Source organism: Scyliorhinus canicula, chromosome 14 (genome assembly GCF_902713615.1).
Source record: "Scyliorhinus canicula chromosome 14, sScyCan1.1, whole genome shotgun sequence".
Taxonomy (NCBI): domain Eukaryota; kingdom Metazoa; phylum Chordata; class Chondrichthyes; order Carcharhiniformes; family Scyliorhinidae; genus Scyliorhinus; species Scyliorhinus canicula.
The window spans coordinates 47,051,911-47,069,750 of record NC_052159.1 but is presented as its reverse complement, the minus strand read 5'-3'; the positions used below and the strand labels follow the sequence as shown (position 1 = coordinate 47,069,750).

Sequence of the window (17,840 nt, the reverse complement as noted above, 5' to 3'; positions counted from 1 at the left end):
AGAATCGCCGCAGGGGTCTCTCCGATCGGAGTGGCGAGATTCCTGCCCCCGCCACTTCCCGGGTGGCGGAGAATCTCTGCCACGGCGGGGGCGGGATTTTAGGCGCCCCCAGGCGATTCTCCGACCCTGCTGGGGGTCGGAGCATTTCGCCCCTGGTTCATACACAGCGAGGGCGTAGACCAAATCTCATTGGGTGCCGCAGGCCAGGGGAATTGCGTTCCATCCAGCGCCCAGTGTGAACTCCATTTAGGGGCTCTCCCACAATTCTCTGGGAATAGTGGGAGGTGTGCCCGGCACAACGAGGGGTTAGAATCACACCCCAGATTTTTATTTATATCAAAAGTGAAAAGGGGTTCATTTTAATTACTGATTTGTTAACCTGTGTTTTGAGAGTGGTGGATTTAAAGGAGAAGAGATTCTCTAAGTACAATTTGTCGTGAAACCATAGATTTTCCCTGTGGGCTTCTGAGCCTTGTTACCAGGCTGTAATGTGGGTCAGAGGCCTGCAACCTGCAGAGGCCAATTAATAGTCTGAAACCACAAAATGAGACACCTTGGGCGGGATTCTCCGTTGGCCAATGCCGAAATCGGGATTGGCGATTGGGCGGAGAATAGCTCCCGACGCCAAAATCGCAGCAAGAGCTGGTTTGACGCCGAATCGCGATGCTTCGTCCCCTCCAAAACGGCGTCATCGCGATGCACGCCATGTGCAGTCGCAACCCCGTTCGTATCTCATTAGTGGGCCCATCCACGATGCTCCTCCTCCAATGGGCCGAGTTCCTGACGGCGTAGTCCACGTGTGCTCTCAACAATCGTGTACCTGGAGTGGTGGCTGCTGAGAGAGAGACAGGGCATATGGGCAGTGTCCAGCACTGTTATACTTTGCTGAAAGTTATACCACTGGCCGGGGGGCTTCTGCCAGGGCTGGGGGGGAGCACTGGGGGGGATGGCCAGGAGGTGGGTTGTGGGGTCGGGATGGACATGTATGCTGAACAATCACCGCAGCCGTCAAGGCAGCCATACGTTTGCGCATTCTGCTGACAGCCTGCTAGAAATCAGTGCCCTTGGTCGTATAGGTGACCCCCAATGGGCATCCCCTGGGTGTCCACTGCCCCCAGCTGACCCATCAGCTGTATGGGTGGTCCAGTGCAACGTAGCCATCCTTTCGGCCCCGATCAGTGTGTGTGTGTGTAGGGTGTATCATGGACCCGGCGATTCCCCCACCGTTTTTCGTGTGTTCTACTGGTGTTCCACGCAGCGCCGGTGCTAGCCCCTCACCAATAGCGGAATTGGTGCGGATGTGGCACCGATTCCTGTGACATGGAACTCCTCCATTGGCGTCAGCACTTAGACTCAGGAATGGAGAATCCAGCCCTTTGTCTCTGGAAAATGTAACTGATTCATTCTGAGATTACCTCAATCCTAGTAAGGTTTGGGACCTTCAGAAGGCTTCAAAGGGACTGCTAGGCCCAAATTTCTAATACAACGTAGAGACTCTCCATTGTGTCAGAAGTCCCAGAAATGACTCAAAATCTGAAGTGATGCCCCCAAACACAGCATTTACTATTCTACCAGGAGTGGGACTGGAATTGGACTAGAGTTTGTGCATGAGCAGTTTACGAAGGCAGCCAGCCATATAAATCACCATCTGCTCCTCTGAAGTGGGATTTTGATAGGCCAGGAGTGTGAAGCCCAAAGTGTGCAGATTAGACCAGATAAGGGGAGGATTGAATTTGACATATTTGTTTGGTTGGCCCGGGTACCCCTTTGGAGAGGTCTGGTTCCCCTCTGTGTAAGGTTCCGTGACACCTTTGAGGGAGATAAGACACCTTTAGGAGAAGTAAGGCACAGGTTTGGAAAGGCAAGGCACCCTTTGGGAGTGGTAAGGCACCTTCGGGTTTTTTAAGAGTAAACATGATTGTGCGTAAAAAGTTCATAAACTCATTGGAACTGTCAAGCTTTTGAAGAATTGTCAAGCTGTCAGAGAACTATCAAAGTTGTCAACCTGTCAAAAAAAGCTGGCACAGAACTGTCAACCCTGTAAAAGCTGTCCAGGAACTCTCAAAGGATACCGGGTGAGGTGGCACGGAGGGCTGGAAGGTATGGGTGGGCATGCAGGGACACTAAGTTCACAAATGATCTATAAAGGGACATGTGGATGTGGAGGCATAGGAAATATAAGAGGCTGTGAGAGTGGGTAGAGGGGCATGGGTTGGCATAGGGGTATGAGGGACCATGGGTGTGTGGGTGGGAGGAATGACAAAACATAGATTGGCATAGATGGGGTATGAAGGGTGTGTGGGAGTGTTTTTCGTTTTGATCTTTTTAAAATGACCTAAACATCGTTCCGGAGCACAGAGGCAGGCCTTTCACACAGTTCAGATCTGCACTTGTTCTGGGGGTAGTGACAGTGACAGGAATGCCACCGGTAGTTGGGATTTTCCATCCGGGAGAGGGTGGGCTCGATTAGGAGTTGGGCCCACCACCCAACTCCTAATCCAGCCCACCCTCTCCCGGATGGAAAATCCCAATTACTGGTGGCCATCCTGTCACTGTTCACCTGACCTAGGAGTACAAATCTAGGCCTTAGTATGCATGGATTTTAATGAAGCATTCTCATAACATAAAAGGTGGACTTTTCAGGCTATCACAGGAAGTCACCCTGACAAACCCCTTGATGTGGAGGTGGGGGTAGAAGATTTGTCCATGTTCCTCTCTCCTCACCCCTGTCAGAATGTAAAAGGCCAGAGTATATGGGATTGCATTCCAGCATAACCGGATTCCATTCCAACTTCCAGATTCATCCATTGCAGGAATCAGGCTCTCTGGGCATCTCCAGTCCAAAGAATATGAGAGACACAGCCAGAATATTAAAAACACAGAAAGCAAGTCATAGTCCGTGCACTACAATTCTACCATGTTTTATGACACTACCTGAATTCCAACATGGAATTACTCATTTAAAAGCACTTTTTAATATCTGCTACAGATGTTGGCTTCTGATTTAGGAAATAGGAGATAGGAGCAGGAATAGGCAACCCCGCCCCTGAATCCTACTTCGCCATGGCTTATGTTCCAGCTCAATGCCATTTTCCCACACTGGCCTAATACCCCTTGGTATCGACATAATCTAGAATTGTAATTACCTTGAGTGTAAAGGCTTGAACACTCTGATCCGAGAATATTACGAGCACAGCAACATTCATTACAGTGATGGCATTTCATCTCAGAAAGGGTTCTCCTCATTCCAACAGTTACAGTGGGCTCAGCCTGACACACAGAGCTGTAATCTCAAAATATATCGTTATTGCAGCAAACTATCAAATTCTTCCAAGTTTAATTGCAGCATTTTTAAAAAACATATTAGAAAAATAAATTGTTACAATTGTGTTGCAACATTTTGCCTTTTGTAATTTCCCTCAAATGTTTATTGAACAAACACCTACACATAGCAGTAATATATATTTTGAATCACGTTATAACTCTGAGAGCCACCATGGTTCAGTTTCTGTAAGGAGAGATCCATTCAACTGGGAGGAGCAAAAAGGAATGTGTAGTGATGGCGAGTGTATGAAAGTCTCCATAGACCCAAAGGACCATAGGCTGCTCCCCCCTTTTGAAAGAGAGCTGACTGGTGGTGATTTAACCTGAGGGTCACCGCACCTCAGGCGAGGGGCAAGTTTGAGAAAGTGTGGTCTTCCTGGATAACATCAGCAGGTATAGGAAGTGCATATATTCAAAGAAATAGATACTAATCTCCTTGGCCATAACAAAGGGTGTTCTGGGGCAAAAGAGCTTCGATAAAGAGTCATTCAGGTTCAAAACATTAACTTTGTTCTCTCTCCACAGATGCTGTCAGATCTGCTGAGATTGTCCAGCATTTACTGTTTTTGTTTCTGATTCCAGCATCCGCAGTAATTTGCTTTTGTGTCAGGGTGTTCTGGGGGTTGTGTTGCCTGCTTGGTGCCAGGGTGAAAGACATATCCATGCAGCTGAAGAGAGGTTCACAGTGAAGTGCGAAGAATCCAGTTGTTGTGATCCACGTGGGAACTAATAACATGGGTAGAACTAGGAATGATGTTCCCTGGAGAGGCTTCAAGGGGTTAAGGCCCAAAGTAAAATGTAGACCATGCGTCAATTGGCAGAGGGGGCCATATTCTCCACTGGGGAGACTATGGGCTAGTTTCTCTGTGAGGCTAAGCGCCGGCACGAATGGAGAATCCGCGGGAGTTTCACGACAGGAAAATCAACGCAAACCTCACACAGATTCCGGGACCAGTGAGGGGCTAGTGCCGACATCTCGTGAAATGCCCGCGGATCGCACCAAAAATGGCCAGAGAATTGGCAGGTCCTGTTCCGTGCATGCGCAGGGCTGATAATCTGCACCGGTCGCGCAGGAAAACATGGCGCCGGCTGTGCTCGAACCCTAACATGCCAGCCGCGGCCCCACAGCCCACCCCTTGACCACTCTCCACCACTCCCCCAGCCCTAGCAGAAGCCCCACCGGCCAGCGGCACGGATCCCGGACGAGTGTGGCAGTGCTGGACACTGTCCACAGCCAGCACGCCGGGTTCCTGACTGCTGGGACCACACGTGGCCTGTGCCATTGGGAACTCGGCCCATTGGGGACAGCGCTTCGTAGTTGGGCCAGCCGATGACGTGCTAATGGCGTTGCAACGGAACGCATCCCAATGACGCCGGTTTGGAGGGGGCGGAGCATGGAAGACCATCTTCAAGGCACAAGTCAGGAATGTAATGGAATACTCTGCACTTGCCTATATAATTGCAGCTCCAATAACACTCAAGAAGCTTGACACCGTCCAGGACAAAGCAGCCTGCTTGATTGCTCCCCCTTCCACAAACATTCAAACCCTCCACTACCGACGAACAGTGGCAGCCGTGTGCACCATCTACAAGATGCACTGCAGTAACACACCAAGGTTCATTTGACAGCACCTACCAAACCCACGACCACTACCATCTAGAAGGACAAGAGCATCAAATACCTGGGGACTCCACCCCCTGAAGGTTCCCCTCCAAGTCACCCACCACCCTGGAAATATATCACCGTTCCTTCACTGTCGCTAGGGCATCATCTTGGAACTCCCTCTCTAACAGTACTGTGGGAGCACCTACACCTCAAGGACTGCAGTGGTTCAAGAAGACAACTCACCACCACCTTCTGAAGGGCAACTAGGGATGGGCAATAAATGCTGGTCTAACCAGTGATGCCCACATCCCGTAAATTAATTTTTAAAAAGATGTGAAGTCGTAAGAAAGAGTGCAGAAGAGATTCATGAGACTGGTTCCAAGGGATAAGAATTTCTGCTACATAGACAGATTGAGCAATTGGGAGTGTTTTCCTTGGAGAGGAGGGTGTTGAGAGACCATTTGGCAGAGGTATTTAAAATCATGAGGGGCCTGGGCAGAGTAGTGGGAAAAACTGTCCCCACTGGTGGAAGGATTAAAAATGGGAGCGCACAAATTTAAAGTAATTGGCAAAAGAAGAAATGGGGGCATGAGGCGAATTCTTTTCCCACAGTGAGTGGTTAGGATCTGGAATGCTCTCCCTGAGAGTGTGTTGGAGGTAGGTTCAATGAAGGCTGTTATGGTGACCATGAGGGACATGGGGATTATCAATAGATCACAGAATCATAGAATGTACAGTGCAGAAGGAGGCCATTCAGCCCATTGAGTCTGCACCGGCTCTTGGAAAGAGCACCCTACCCAAGCCCACACCGCCCTATCCCCATAACCCAGTAACCCCACACTAAGGGCAATTTTGGACACTAAGGGCAATTTATCATGGCCAATCCACCTAACCTGCACATCTTTGGACTGTGGGAGGAAACCGGAGCACCCGGAGGAAACCCACGCACACACAGGGAGAACGTGCAGACTCCGCACAGTCAGTGACCCAAGCCGGGAATCGAACCTGGGACCCTGGAGCTGTGAAGCAATTGTGCTAACCACTATGCTACCGTGCTGCCCTCCCAGATATCCCTGTGGGCTTCATGGAGTATGAACCTCCCTACTGACGGCTTGGTGAGATTATTACAAAGGCATTCAAGAGGAATTGGATTATTATCAGAAAAGGAAGAATGTGCAGGATTACAAGGAGGAGGTGGGGGAACGGCACTAAGTAAATTATTCATTTGGAGAGCCAGAGCAGACACGGCAGGCTGAATAGCCTCCGCCCGTGCTGTAACAATTCTCTGATTATAATCTTTAAATCTAATTCTCTTACTAAATTTGCTGTTAAGGCGTCGGTAGTAGCAAGTCTGAGGATTAGGAGAAACCAATGGAAGAGAGGCCAAAATATTGATAGAAAGGGGAGAAAATAGAATTAGAATAAATTAGCCAGGAATGTAAAAACAGAGTGTATGAACTTTTACATTTGTATAAAAGGGAGGAAAATAGCGAAAGTAAGTGTAGGTCCCTGAGAAATAGAGGGCGGGATTCTCCGACGCCCCCGCTGGGTTGGAGAATCTCCGGCAACGGAGATTCGGCGGGGGGGGGGGGGGGGGGGGGGGGGGGGGGAATTGCGCTGCGCCGGTCGGTTGTCGCTTGCAGCGCCCCCCCCCCCCCCCCAGGGTGATTCTCCGACCCGTAATGGGCCGAAGTCCCGCTGGTTCTTTGCAAGTCCCGCCGGCGTAGATTAGACTAGGTCCCTTACTGGCGAGACCAGGCGGCGCGGGCGGACTCCGCCCCTGGGGGAGGCGTGGGCCGATCTGGCCCCGGGGGATGCCCCCACGGTGGCCTGACGCACGATCAGGGCCCACCGATCCGCGGGCGGGCCTGTGCCATGATGGCACTCTTTTCCTATGCGTCGGCCGTGTCAGCCTCCGCGATGGCCGACACGTAGGTGAACCCTCCCTGCACATGCACGGGGATGATGTCAGCAGCCGCTGACGCTCCCGTGCATGCGCGGACACGTGCCGGCCGACGGAGTCCCTTCGGCCCCAGCTGGCGTGGCGCCAAAGGCCTTCCACTCCAGCCAGCAGGGCGCAAACCACTCCAGCGCCGGCCTAGCCCATGAAGGTGCGGAGGATTCTCTGTTCCGCCGGGATCCCCCACCCCGCCGGGTCCGGGAGAATCCCGCCCAGAGAGAGAAGAAATTATCATTGGGAATGAAGAAACGGCAGATAGGTTGAACAGATGTTTTGTGCCTGTTTGAACAGATCTTTTGTACCTGTCTTCAGAGTAGAAAATAGAAGTTAAATGCAGAAATAAAGGGTTAACAAGGGTGAGAAATAAGGGTGATTATATTGTGGAAGGCAAATGAGAGATTACATGGAACTATATCCCACCGCACTTGACTAAAACAAATTGAAAACTTATACAAACATAGAGTCCCTACAGTGCAGAAGGAGGCAATTCAGCCCATCAAGTCTGCAACGGCCCTTGGAACGAGCACCCTACTTAAGCCCATATGCCTCCACCCAACCCGTAACGCAACCTAACCTTTTGGACACGAAGGGCAATTTATTATGGCCAATCCACCTAACTTGCACTTCTTAGGACTGTAGGACGAAACCTGAGGACCCGGAGGAAAACTACGCAGACACGGGGAGACTGTACAGACTCCACACAGACAGTCACCCGAGGCAGGAATTGAACCTAGGTCCCTGGAGCTGTGAGGTGCCAGTGCTAACCACAGTGCCACCTTTCTAAAGCTGAGAAATAACACATGCCACAAGGAGATAAATGGAGGTGACAATTTGTAAAACCATAAAAATGGGAAGCATACCTTGAGCAATTAGTTAGCCAAGTTAACTCAGGAGCAGGGTAACTTTCTACTGAGCATTCAAATGATGTCGTATTTCCCTCTTTCTTCATAATCATTTTTGGTTTCTTGGGTTTTGCTGCCAAATGGAATTACGGAATATCACAGTGTTGGAAGAATTCACTCGAGTAGAAGAAACATGTAACACTGAACAGATCATATTAATGAAGTAAGTGTGCAGTTACCACTAACAATGGTTTGTGAGAGTGCCTCGTTCACTCAAATTCAAAAGCAATTTAATCTGAGCAGTGTTAAGGGATTCTAATAGTTTCTAATAATCTTAAATAGCTCTACTTTCCAGTTTTATGGAATCTAATTCTGATGTAAGCCTAATGTCAAACTTGGTTTTCTCACTTTAAAGATGAAAGAACTTGTATTGATTTAAAACTGTTCATGTCCTCACGATGTATCAACATTAATGACATAACTACTGGGTATGCAAATGCCACAATCAATTTACTGTAGCGATGTACCACATAGTTACATAGAAGATAGGAGCAGGAAGAGGACCTTTGGCCCTTCGAGCCCGCTGAACCATTTATAACAAACATGGCTGATCATCCAACTCAATAGCCTAATCTGCTTTCTCCCCACATAGTCAAACTATATAAATGACCAGTTAATCTGTTTTTTGGTGATATTTATTGATGGATATACATTGACAAGAACACTAGAAGAACTCACTGCTCTGGTTTAGATGCTGACCTTTTACATTTTAGCGAAGCACATTGAGCTTTGATTTAACATCTCACCCGAAGCCAGCACCCCTGAAAATGTAGGACTCCCTTAGTACTGCACTGAAGTCTCAGCTGAGCTTACAAATTTGAGTCCTGCTGTGGGTTCCCACAGCCTCTTTGTACAGATATTTTAGTGTGTGTGCCAGTTTGATGATATATTCTGTCACTAATGTACCCACAAATCAGGAAACAATGAGAAGAGGAACACTGTAGATGTGGGTATGTAGACAAACAGAAGCCAGTAGCTTCTCATGGACTGAAAGTTATTCTTTATTTTTAGTACTTACCTCTAACAAAAATTGGAAAGCTAATTGTATAGTTAGTGTTTTCACTTTCAACTGTGAGGGTATATATTCCAGAATGCATTTCTCTCATCCGGGAAATTGTGAAAGTAATGACTTGACTGAAAAAATGAATAAGAATCAGGTTATCAAGATATAATAAGCGCATTTCATATTAATAGTGTGATTTGTTGCTGCATTGTTCTTTATTGTTGCATTATTAATGCTTTAATCTATTTCCATTTCCATGATTGAAGTTAAGGTAAATTCAGAAAATAAGTGACATTTGATTGAAAAAGCACAATAAGCAGTACAATTGTGAATGTGGTTGACCAAGCTAGTTTACCCTTCATACTTCATAAAGGGAAGTGAAGGAACCACATATGAAATGAATATGAACCACCAAATCTGGTAAGATTAAATAAACCTAAAAGACAATAATATTATCATTGAATAAAAAGCTAATTGAACATAATCACCATAATCAGAAATTAGATTGTTTCATATCAATTGTGATATATGACAAGCTAATAAATATTGTAGCCTTTCCAAACTACACGAGCTTGCACAAGTTAAATCCTTTCCGTTTTAGAGTGGGATTTCATTTTGCATTCCTGGCACATGCTTGGTCCATGTGTCTGAAGATTGAGCTCAGAGGTTTCAATTTACACCTGCTTTTCTTTCCATTGAGTGGAAAATTAGGAAGGTTGCTTTGTGGTGCGTTATCCTCCTGTCTAATATTCTGATTTGAATTCTTAAGGGAAGAGGATGGTTTGCACCAGGAATACAATAATGGGAATTTAGCCTACTAAAACAAAATAGTTGACCAAATGAGATATTGTAAGGGGTGGGAAGAGCTAGAACAAGGGATCACAGTCTCAGGATACAGGGCAGGCTATTTAGGACTGAGATGAGGAGAAATCTCTTCATTGGGAGGGTGCTGAACCTGTAGAATTCTCTACCACAGAAGGCTGTGGAGGTCAAATCACTTATTATTTTTAAGAAGTGTTAGGAGACCGGACTAGACATTTGTTAGGATACCAGACAAGAACGGCAAACAATTTTAAAAAATTTGTTAAACTGGGTTGGCATGGTGGCACAATGGTTAGTGCTGGTGTCTCACATGCAAGGGCCCTGGGTTCAATTCTGGCCCTGGGTAACTGTGTGGAGTTTGCACTTTCTCTGCGTGGGTTTCCTCCGGGTGCTCCGGTTTCCTCGCACATTCCAAAGATGTGCAGGTTAGGTGGATTGGCCATGATAAATTGCCCCTTTGTGTTCAAACATGTGCAGATTAACTGGGATTACGGGGATAGGGCAGGGTAGTGGGTTTGCGATCTCAGACCATGCGTCGCACTGGATAGATGTGAGGTTTTGTTCAGGACAGGTACAGAGACCAGGGTGGAGGTTAGACTCGGAACTTTACGCTGATAGGTTTTGTGGGAAGGTGAGAGTGGTAATTAAGAACCATGTGGAGCTCAACCAGAATAATGAGGTGCCAGCAGCTACATTTTGGGAGGCCTTTAAGGCGGTGTCTGAGGGAAAAAATTTTGGTCAAGGCCCATAGAAATAGGATGAGGAGGGAGGAGCCCCAGCAATTATTGGATGAGATAGTTGAGGTTGACAGAAGATACTCAGTGGCCACCACAAACAAGCTGTTGGCAGAGAGGAAGAAGTTTCAAGGCAGTTTGATCGGTTGACAACGGGTAAGGTGGTGGGGCAGCTGCGGAGGGTGAGGGTGTGCAGTATGAGTATGGGGAAAAGGTGCGTCGTATGTTGGCCCACCAATTGTGGCGTCAGGCTGTGTACAAGGAAATTCTGCAGGTGAGGGCGAAAAAGAGTGAAGTGGTGTCGAAGCCGGAGAGGATAAATGAGGTGTTTAAGGTTTCCTATGAGGGGTTGTGTAGGGCTGAACCGATAGGGGAGGCACAGGATATTGGTCATTTTCTGGATGGGTTGGGGTTCCTCGAGCTGGAGGAGGGGAAGGGCAGGCATTGGAGGAGCCGTTGGGGTTAAGGGAGATGATGGAGTATATTAGTAGGGTGCAGTCGGGGAAGGGCCTGGGGCCAGATGGCTTTCCTGCGGAGTTTTACAAGCTCAGAGATGCCCCCCTCCCCCACCTGGTGGGTAGGTTTAGTGAGGCAGTGGAAAAGGGGGAGTTATGGTTATGTTAGCGCAGGCATCGATTTTGCTGATCCGGAAAAAGTGGAAGGACCATTTTGTTGCCAAACATGGACGTGAAAATCCTGGCAAAGGTGTTGCCGTGTGGATTGGAGGGGTGCACTTCAACTATCTCATCCAATAATCAGCAGTGCTCCTCCCTCATCATCCTATCCCTATGGGCCTTGAACAAAATAATTTCCCCTCGGAAACCACCTTCAAGGCCTCCCAAAATGTAGCTGATGGTTTATGAGGACCAAACGTTTTTTTTGAAGCGGAGGCAGTTCTCTAGTAACATTAGAAGGTTGCTGAATGTAAGTATGACACTCGAAAGGGACGGGGGGCAGAGGTGTTCTTGGGCGCGGAGAAGGCATTTGACCGGGTGGAGTGGAGGTCCTGTTTGAAGTTCCGGAAAGGCTTGGGAATGGATCGAAATTTGTGGCGTGGGTTCACTCGTTGTATGCATCCCCCATGACTATGTTCAAACAAATGAGATGAGTTAGGGATATTTTGGGTTGCATAGGCGGATGAAACAGGGGGCCCGCTGTTGCCGTTGATATTTTGTTATCAATTGAGCTGAGTGGCGAGGGATTATGAGGGGGGTAGGGAACACCGGGTATCACTGTATGCGGACAACCTGTTGTTGTTTGTGTTGGACCATGGATAGAGTGGACGTTTCCACTAGTAGGAAAAAACTAGAACCCAAGGGCACGGCCTCAGACTGAAGGAACGATCCTCTAAAACAGAGATGAGGAGGAATTTCTTCAGCCAGAGGGTGGTGAATCTGTGGGACGCTTTGCCGCAGAAGGCTGTAGAGGCCAAATCACTGAGGGTCTTTAAGACAGACATAGATAGGTTCATGATTAATAAGGGGATCAAGGGTTAATAGGAAAAGGCAGGAGAATTCGGATGATAAATATCAACCATGATTGAATGGCAGAGCAGTCTCGATGGGCTGAATGGCCAAATTCTGCTCCTATGTCTTATGGTCTTATGGATCCGTTGGAAAGTATGGGTAGAATTATCGGCTTGTTGAAGAGATTTGGGGATTTTTACGGCTATAAATTGAATGTAGGGAAGAGCGCGCGGTGTTCCCGGTGAATACGGTGGGGCAGTGAGCAAACCTGGAGGTTTCATAGAACGTACAGTGGAGAAGGAGACCATTCGGCCCATCGAATCTGCACCGACCCACTTAAGCCCTCACTTCCACCCTATCCCCATAACCCAATAACCCCTCCTAACCTTTTTTTTTGGTCATTAAGGGCCAAATCCATGGCCAATCCACACGGGAAGAACGTGCAGACACCGCACAGACAGTGACCCAAGCCGGGAATCGAACCTGGGAGGTGGAGGGAGGAGGGTTTGGAGCAGGTCAGCGATATGTTCTCGGAAGGAAAATTCGCTGGGTTCGATGAGCTGGGGGGGAATGAGGTTAGGTACTGGCAGGTGTGGGACTTAGTGAGTAAGGAGCTGCTGCCAACTACTGGAGAAACGCTGCTGGAGAAATTGCTGCTCCCAGATGAGATGGGGGAGGGCAGGATCGGGGACAGGTGGTTGGGAGAGCAGGGTAAGACGCTGGTGGAAAGCATTAAGCAGAAGTGAGAGAGGGAGTTGGGTAGGAAGATAGGATGAAGGCTCTGGTATGAGGCGATGTGATGAGTGAACTCAACTTCCTCCTGTGCTAGAATGAGCTTGATTCAGTTTAAAGTGGTACACGGTGCACATGACTTAGGCTCGGATGGGTGGATTCTTCCCGGGGGTAACAGATGGATGTGAGAAGTGTGGGTGGGAGCCAATGAATCATATTCACATGTTTTGGGGTTGAGAGATATAGGAGAGCTTCTTGAAGGCAGCATTTGGGACCTTATCAAGGATAGTGGGGGCTGAGGGGAAGCCGGACCCCACAGTGGTGGTCTTTGGGGTTTTGGAGGTACCGGAGCTGCTGAAGGGGAAGGGGACCAATGTTGCGGCCTTCACCTCTCTGATTGCCTGGCGACAGATGCTTTTGAATTGGAGTTTGGATACGCCATCGGGGATTGTGACTTGGCTAGGAGACCTGTACGGGTTCCCCAGGTCGGTAAAGGTTAGGTTTGACTTAACGTTTGGGCGGCACTTAGCACAGTGGTTAGCACTGTAGCTTCGCAGTGCCAGGGTCCCAGGTTCGATTCCTGCTTGGGTCATTGTCTGTGTGAAGTCTGCCAATTCTACCCGTGTCTCCGTGGGTTTCCTCCCTGGGTCTACTTGTGACAATAATAAAGATTATTATTATTAAGGGAGTCAGAAGCAGGCTACAAGGTAACGTGGAGGCCATTGATGGTGATATGTGAGGAGCTGTTCGTCGCAAGGAGATGGGGAGAGAAGGGATTAAAAGTGGGAAAATGTACAAACTGGTAACTCTGTTTTTCTGAAATGTGGTTTTGTTGTTATTGTTTACATTTGGAATAAAATATCTTTAAAAGAAAAGGTTTATGAAGCCGAGGGGGACGATAAATGGGGCAGTGTGACCTAGGTGGACTGCCTTCCATGGGCACAGGGGATCTGCATAGGTGGCATCCACGCCTCCCACCCCACTTTGTAAACACCAGCCATGCAACCAAGCCACCGAGCTACCTGCTTGGCAGGGGCCTCCCCCTGCTGTGGGTAAAATAGTAGCGGGGGCGGGATGAGGTCCTGAAGTGGCATAAATTGACAACTTAGGGGCCTCAATAGGTCCAAGATGGGGTGGTTCATCTGACACCTACTCTGCTCCCCATAAAGGTCAGCAGCTGGTAGGAAGGCCACGCATTGGATATTATACGCCCCCCCTCCCCCCCCCCCCCCCCCCCCCCCCCCCCATTCCCCACTTTCAAACCCACCAGTGGGGAAGTATAAAATGTAGCCCTTGGTGCTTGTACAACCATGACTTATTTGTCAAACACAAGTTGGCAATTTCAGTTTCGTGCACATCATAAATCAGGAATATCACTTAACGGTTTCTAATGTATCTGTAATAAAAAGAAATTACCTGTGCATGGTGCAGTAATTCACATTGCATTGAGCTCTCTCCTTAAAGATCCAGTAACAAGATATATTCCCAGAAATGTTTACGATCACGTTCAGTGTTATAGAGTCCAAAAGATTAACTTCCATTTTACTGACGTTAACCTGAAATTCTAAGTCACATTTTATATCAACTGTGTAGAAAAGAAAACAAAATGGCAAAATCTTGAAATCTAAGCGCGATCTAACGAAAAAGTTTCTTTTGTGGTGGGTTTTTCTGGGAATTTCCCACCGGCTCTGTCAGGAGTTCCCCACCACTATCTAATCATATTGGTCACTTTTCTGGGCCCTGGGGAGTTTCTCCCTGACCAAGTCCATACTTAGAATTATTTTCATCGCTGGGGACCTGAACTGGCTGGACATACCGGCTCCTCAGACAATGGACCACCATTTTGAAAGGGTGTCCCTATCTCTAAGAGGGCTTGTGGGTCCCCCACACCCCGCACCCAGTGTGTGGACCAGTACTGATCGGTACGTGGCTGGGGACTCCCTAGAGAGGCCGTTAGATGCCGAGAGCCCAGTAGATCCCAGGTGTGCATTCCTATGTGAGTTTAAAACTGACTTAGGCGTGGGAGGCCTGGTCACACCTATTGTGGGCGGGATCCTGATCGCCATGCCTTGCGAAGTCTGGGTAGATCTCGCGAGGTGCACTGTCTGCCTGGAAGCCTGAGTGAGGCTTCCCACGGCATCTACCGGCCGTATCACCCTCCCGTTCAGGAGAGACTCAGCCAGTAGATCGCACCCACAACATTTTATTTAATTAAAATCCATAATTAAAAAGTGTTAGGAAACAAAGGTAGTTTAAGGTAATTTATATTTGTATTGGTAAACATCAGAAAAAAGAGGTTTAGTTTTGGGAATGTTTAATTTAATGTTTCTGTGCCTGGAATGCTAAAACCTGTAGTTAGATTCATGCTGGACAAAGGTGTTTGTACGTGTAGGGTTTGATAAGTTCCCACTGTGTTTCTATTGTGCTTAGTGAAGAATAAATAGAAGCAAGTTGGTGCTTAGCAACTAGAGGTCACTTCCAGAAGGAAGGGCTTTCCTTTGTTTTTAGTTTTAAGTGGAAGCCAGAGCAGTTGGACCAGTTCACTGAGGAGTGAACAACTCTCAACTCTGCCAGGAGAAGCTGGGCAGGACAAGGGAGTTGCAAAGATGCAGGTTTCCTAATGAACAAGATACAGTCCAGATAACCAGGGAATTGGGACAGAAAGAGTGTTTAAGAAGTCTGGAGTTAAGTGAATAAAGACCGAAGTATTGTTCAGAGGAATTCAAGGAAGAGTAAACAAAGTGTTCTGAGTTAAAGAGACAATTGCAGTAAATAGATTTGAAGTGGGGCAATGGAGTTCAGAGGAGAATAAATGTTTGAAGTCAGTCTGGGAATCAAGAGTTAAATAATTGTGAGTAGTTTGCACAGCAGTCAAAACAATGAAATCCTAAAAGGGTCGGTGTGAAATCCTGGACTGGATTCACTGTTAAGAAGTGGAGCAGAAGCTTTGTTTTAAAAGTGTCATTTGTAAAACCTGAACTGGATTTCGGAATGTAAACCACTTAAGGAAAGCATAATTATGAGAGAAGATTTTAAAGCAAATTTTTGGGAGTGGAGTTAGAGAAATTCTTATGTGATCGTCATCTGGGGGAGGTTCTGAGGAGACACCCACAAACATTCACTTGATGTTCAGGTGATGAGTATATCTGCCCACAGTCATCTTGTGTGCTTAAAAGGGACCTTTTGTGTTAATGAGACCATTATAGCTTAAGATGTTCTTTGTTATCTATGTTAATCATTAAATCTATGTGTATTTGTTAAGATAAAGGGAGACTAAAGTATTATATAATCATCCTATTTTTCATGTTTATTAAATGTTTTTTTCTTGTTGTTCAAATTAATTAGTGTGCATGTGACTGTTCCTCCACATTTTATAAAATAAATTAAAAGTTACAATCTTTTCAGCCAGGGTTCCATTCTGGGATCTTCGTATCCAGTTGTAATACCAACTGAGATCGTAACAGAAGCACGTTTATGTCTGAGAGAAATACTAATAAATAGTTTAACATAGTAATAAAAATAAATCACTATGGAGCAGAAGTAACTTAATCATACCATTGGCTTCGTACATCAGTATTTGTCTTCTTTCCGAAGTGCTGGTGTTGATACAGAATTGCCTTTGATTTTCATCTGTGGCAAATGTCTATAAAATTAAGGTCTGAAATTGAATGCCCCATATATATTTGATTTGATTTGATTTATTATTGTCACATGTATTAGTAAAGTGTTCTCTCTTGCATGCTGTACAAACAATGCATACCGTACATAGGGAAGGAAGAAGAGACTGGAGAATATAATGTTACAGTTATTGCAAGGTGTAGAGAAAAGATCAACTTAATACGAGGTAACATTGTTAGAGAGCTTAAAAGAGTTAGAATGAAGTTTTAGAAGCATAGAACGAGAGTAAAAGATAGAATTAGATGGTGTGCTGGGCACAGCTTGTAAGAAATCGCCTCACTCCGGCGCCATCTTTCTTTCTTCATATTTTGTACTGTACGAATATAATTGATTTTAAACAGTAAAGAAAGCTGAATAACTGCTTCGCAATATGATGTCCAACCAATGGGCTGAACTTCCCATTAGGGTACTGCAACAAAAGAAGATAAGAATTTATTTAAGAAATAAATGTAGACTCCAATGGGGGAACTATAGGTGCTCCAAGATGGATGAATGTAGATGGATAGAATGGTTTTCCTCAGCCTTAATATCTTCTGATGTTGAAAGCACGGTATGCAGTATCATTTAATCATCCCTACATGCAGCTAGTTAGTACTTATCCTCGGATGCATTGAACATTAAAAATTACAGGCCGGAAAAAAACATCCAGTCCTCAAGCCTTTTAACATTCCCAATGCCTGCAGCTTCATAAGTGGTCCCTGGGGGGGGGGGCCCTATTACCAGGCTCCCTGTGGGGGGTCTACCTATTACAGTGATCCCTGTGAGGGGGGAATGGGTCACGTCTCCCCCGTATTTGGGGTTGTGGGGACCACACAGGCAATCTGGGGGTGGAGGGATGCTGTGCGGTGCGTGGAGGGGGTTCGGAGCTGATTTGCGGTGCGGGGAGGGGGTGGACGGCCGCAGGGCTCCACTATCGGGTCGCCAGCTCAAAATGGCGGCTGGATAGTGCGATTCCCTTGGGAATCCCCCATATTGTACACCATGCATAAATTTGCATGGCAAGGAGCACGCAGTTCCTTGCCGTATGTGCTCCCAGGGGATCGTAAACGAGTTGTAATTCAGCTCCAGCGGGAGGACATAGTCTCCCAAATGGAGAATCCTGCCCTTGATTTAGATAACATCCACTGAAAAGATCACTAGTCAGCAGAATCTCTGTTCTCAAGTGAACAACATTGTTTAATTCTAAATCTTAAGGTTACATGGAGCAGAGTGGCTTGGTGGCGCAGTGGTTACCACTGTTGCCTACAGTGTTAAGGACCCGGGTTCAATCCCGGCCCCGGGTCACTGTCTGTGTGGTGTTTGCACATTCACCCCGTGTCTGCGTGGGTTTCACCTGCACAACCCAAAGATGTGCAGGTTAAGTGGATTGCCCTTTAATTGGAATAAAAGTAATTGGGCACTCTATATTTATTTTTTAAAAGATTACACTGAGCTACCCTGATAGTTTGGACAATAAATGCATTGCCTTGTGTGATACTGAGCTAGATAAACCACAAAGGTCCTAGGTTTGATTAGTATAGGGTGGCACGGTAGCGCAGTGGTTAGCACTGTTGCTTCACAGCACCAGGGCCCCAGGTTCGATTCCCGCTTGAGTCACTGACTGTGCAGAGTCT

General features: G+C 47.0%; 1 protein-coding gene across 3 annotated transcripts in view; it reads right to left on the bottom strand.

Annotated features, from left to right (window-relative positions):
• The window catches only part of flt3 (fms related receptor tyrosine kinase 3), a 119,017-nt gene that overhangs the window by 52,766 nt on the left and 48,411 nt on the right, over positions 1 to 17,840 (bottom strand). For all 3 annotated transcript variants that reach the window (XM_038819015.1, XM_038819013.1, XM_038819014.1), the window contains exons 3-7: positions 16,105 to 16,192; positions 13,966 to 14,113; positions 8,811 to 8,926; positions 7,751 to 7,865; positions 3,147 to 3,283 (exon numbers count right to left, since the gene is read on the bottom strand). In XM_038819015.1, coding sequence (XP_038674943.1) covers positions 3,147 to 3,283; positions 7,751 to 7,865; positions 8,811 to 8,926; positions 13,966 to 14,113; positions 16,105 to 16,192 — 604 coding nt within the window. The remainder of the gene's footprint in view (positions 1 to 3,146; positions 3,284 to 7,750; positions 7,866 to 8,810; positions 8,927 to 13,965; positions 14,114 to 16,104; positions 16,193 to 17,840) is intronic.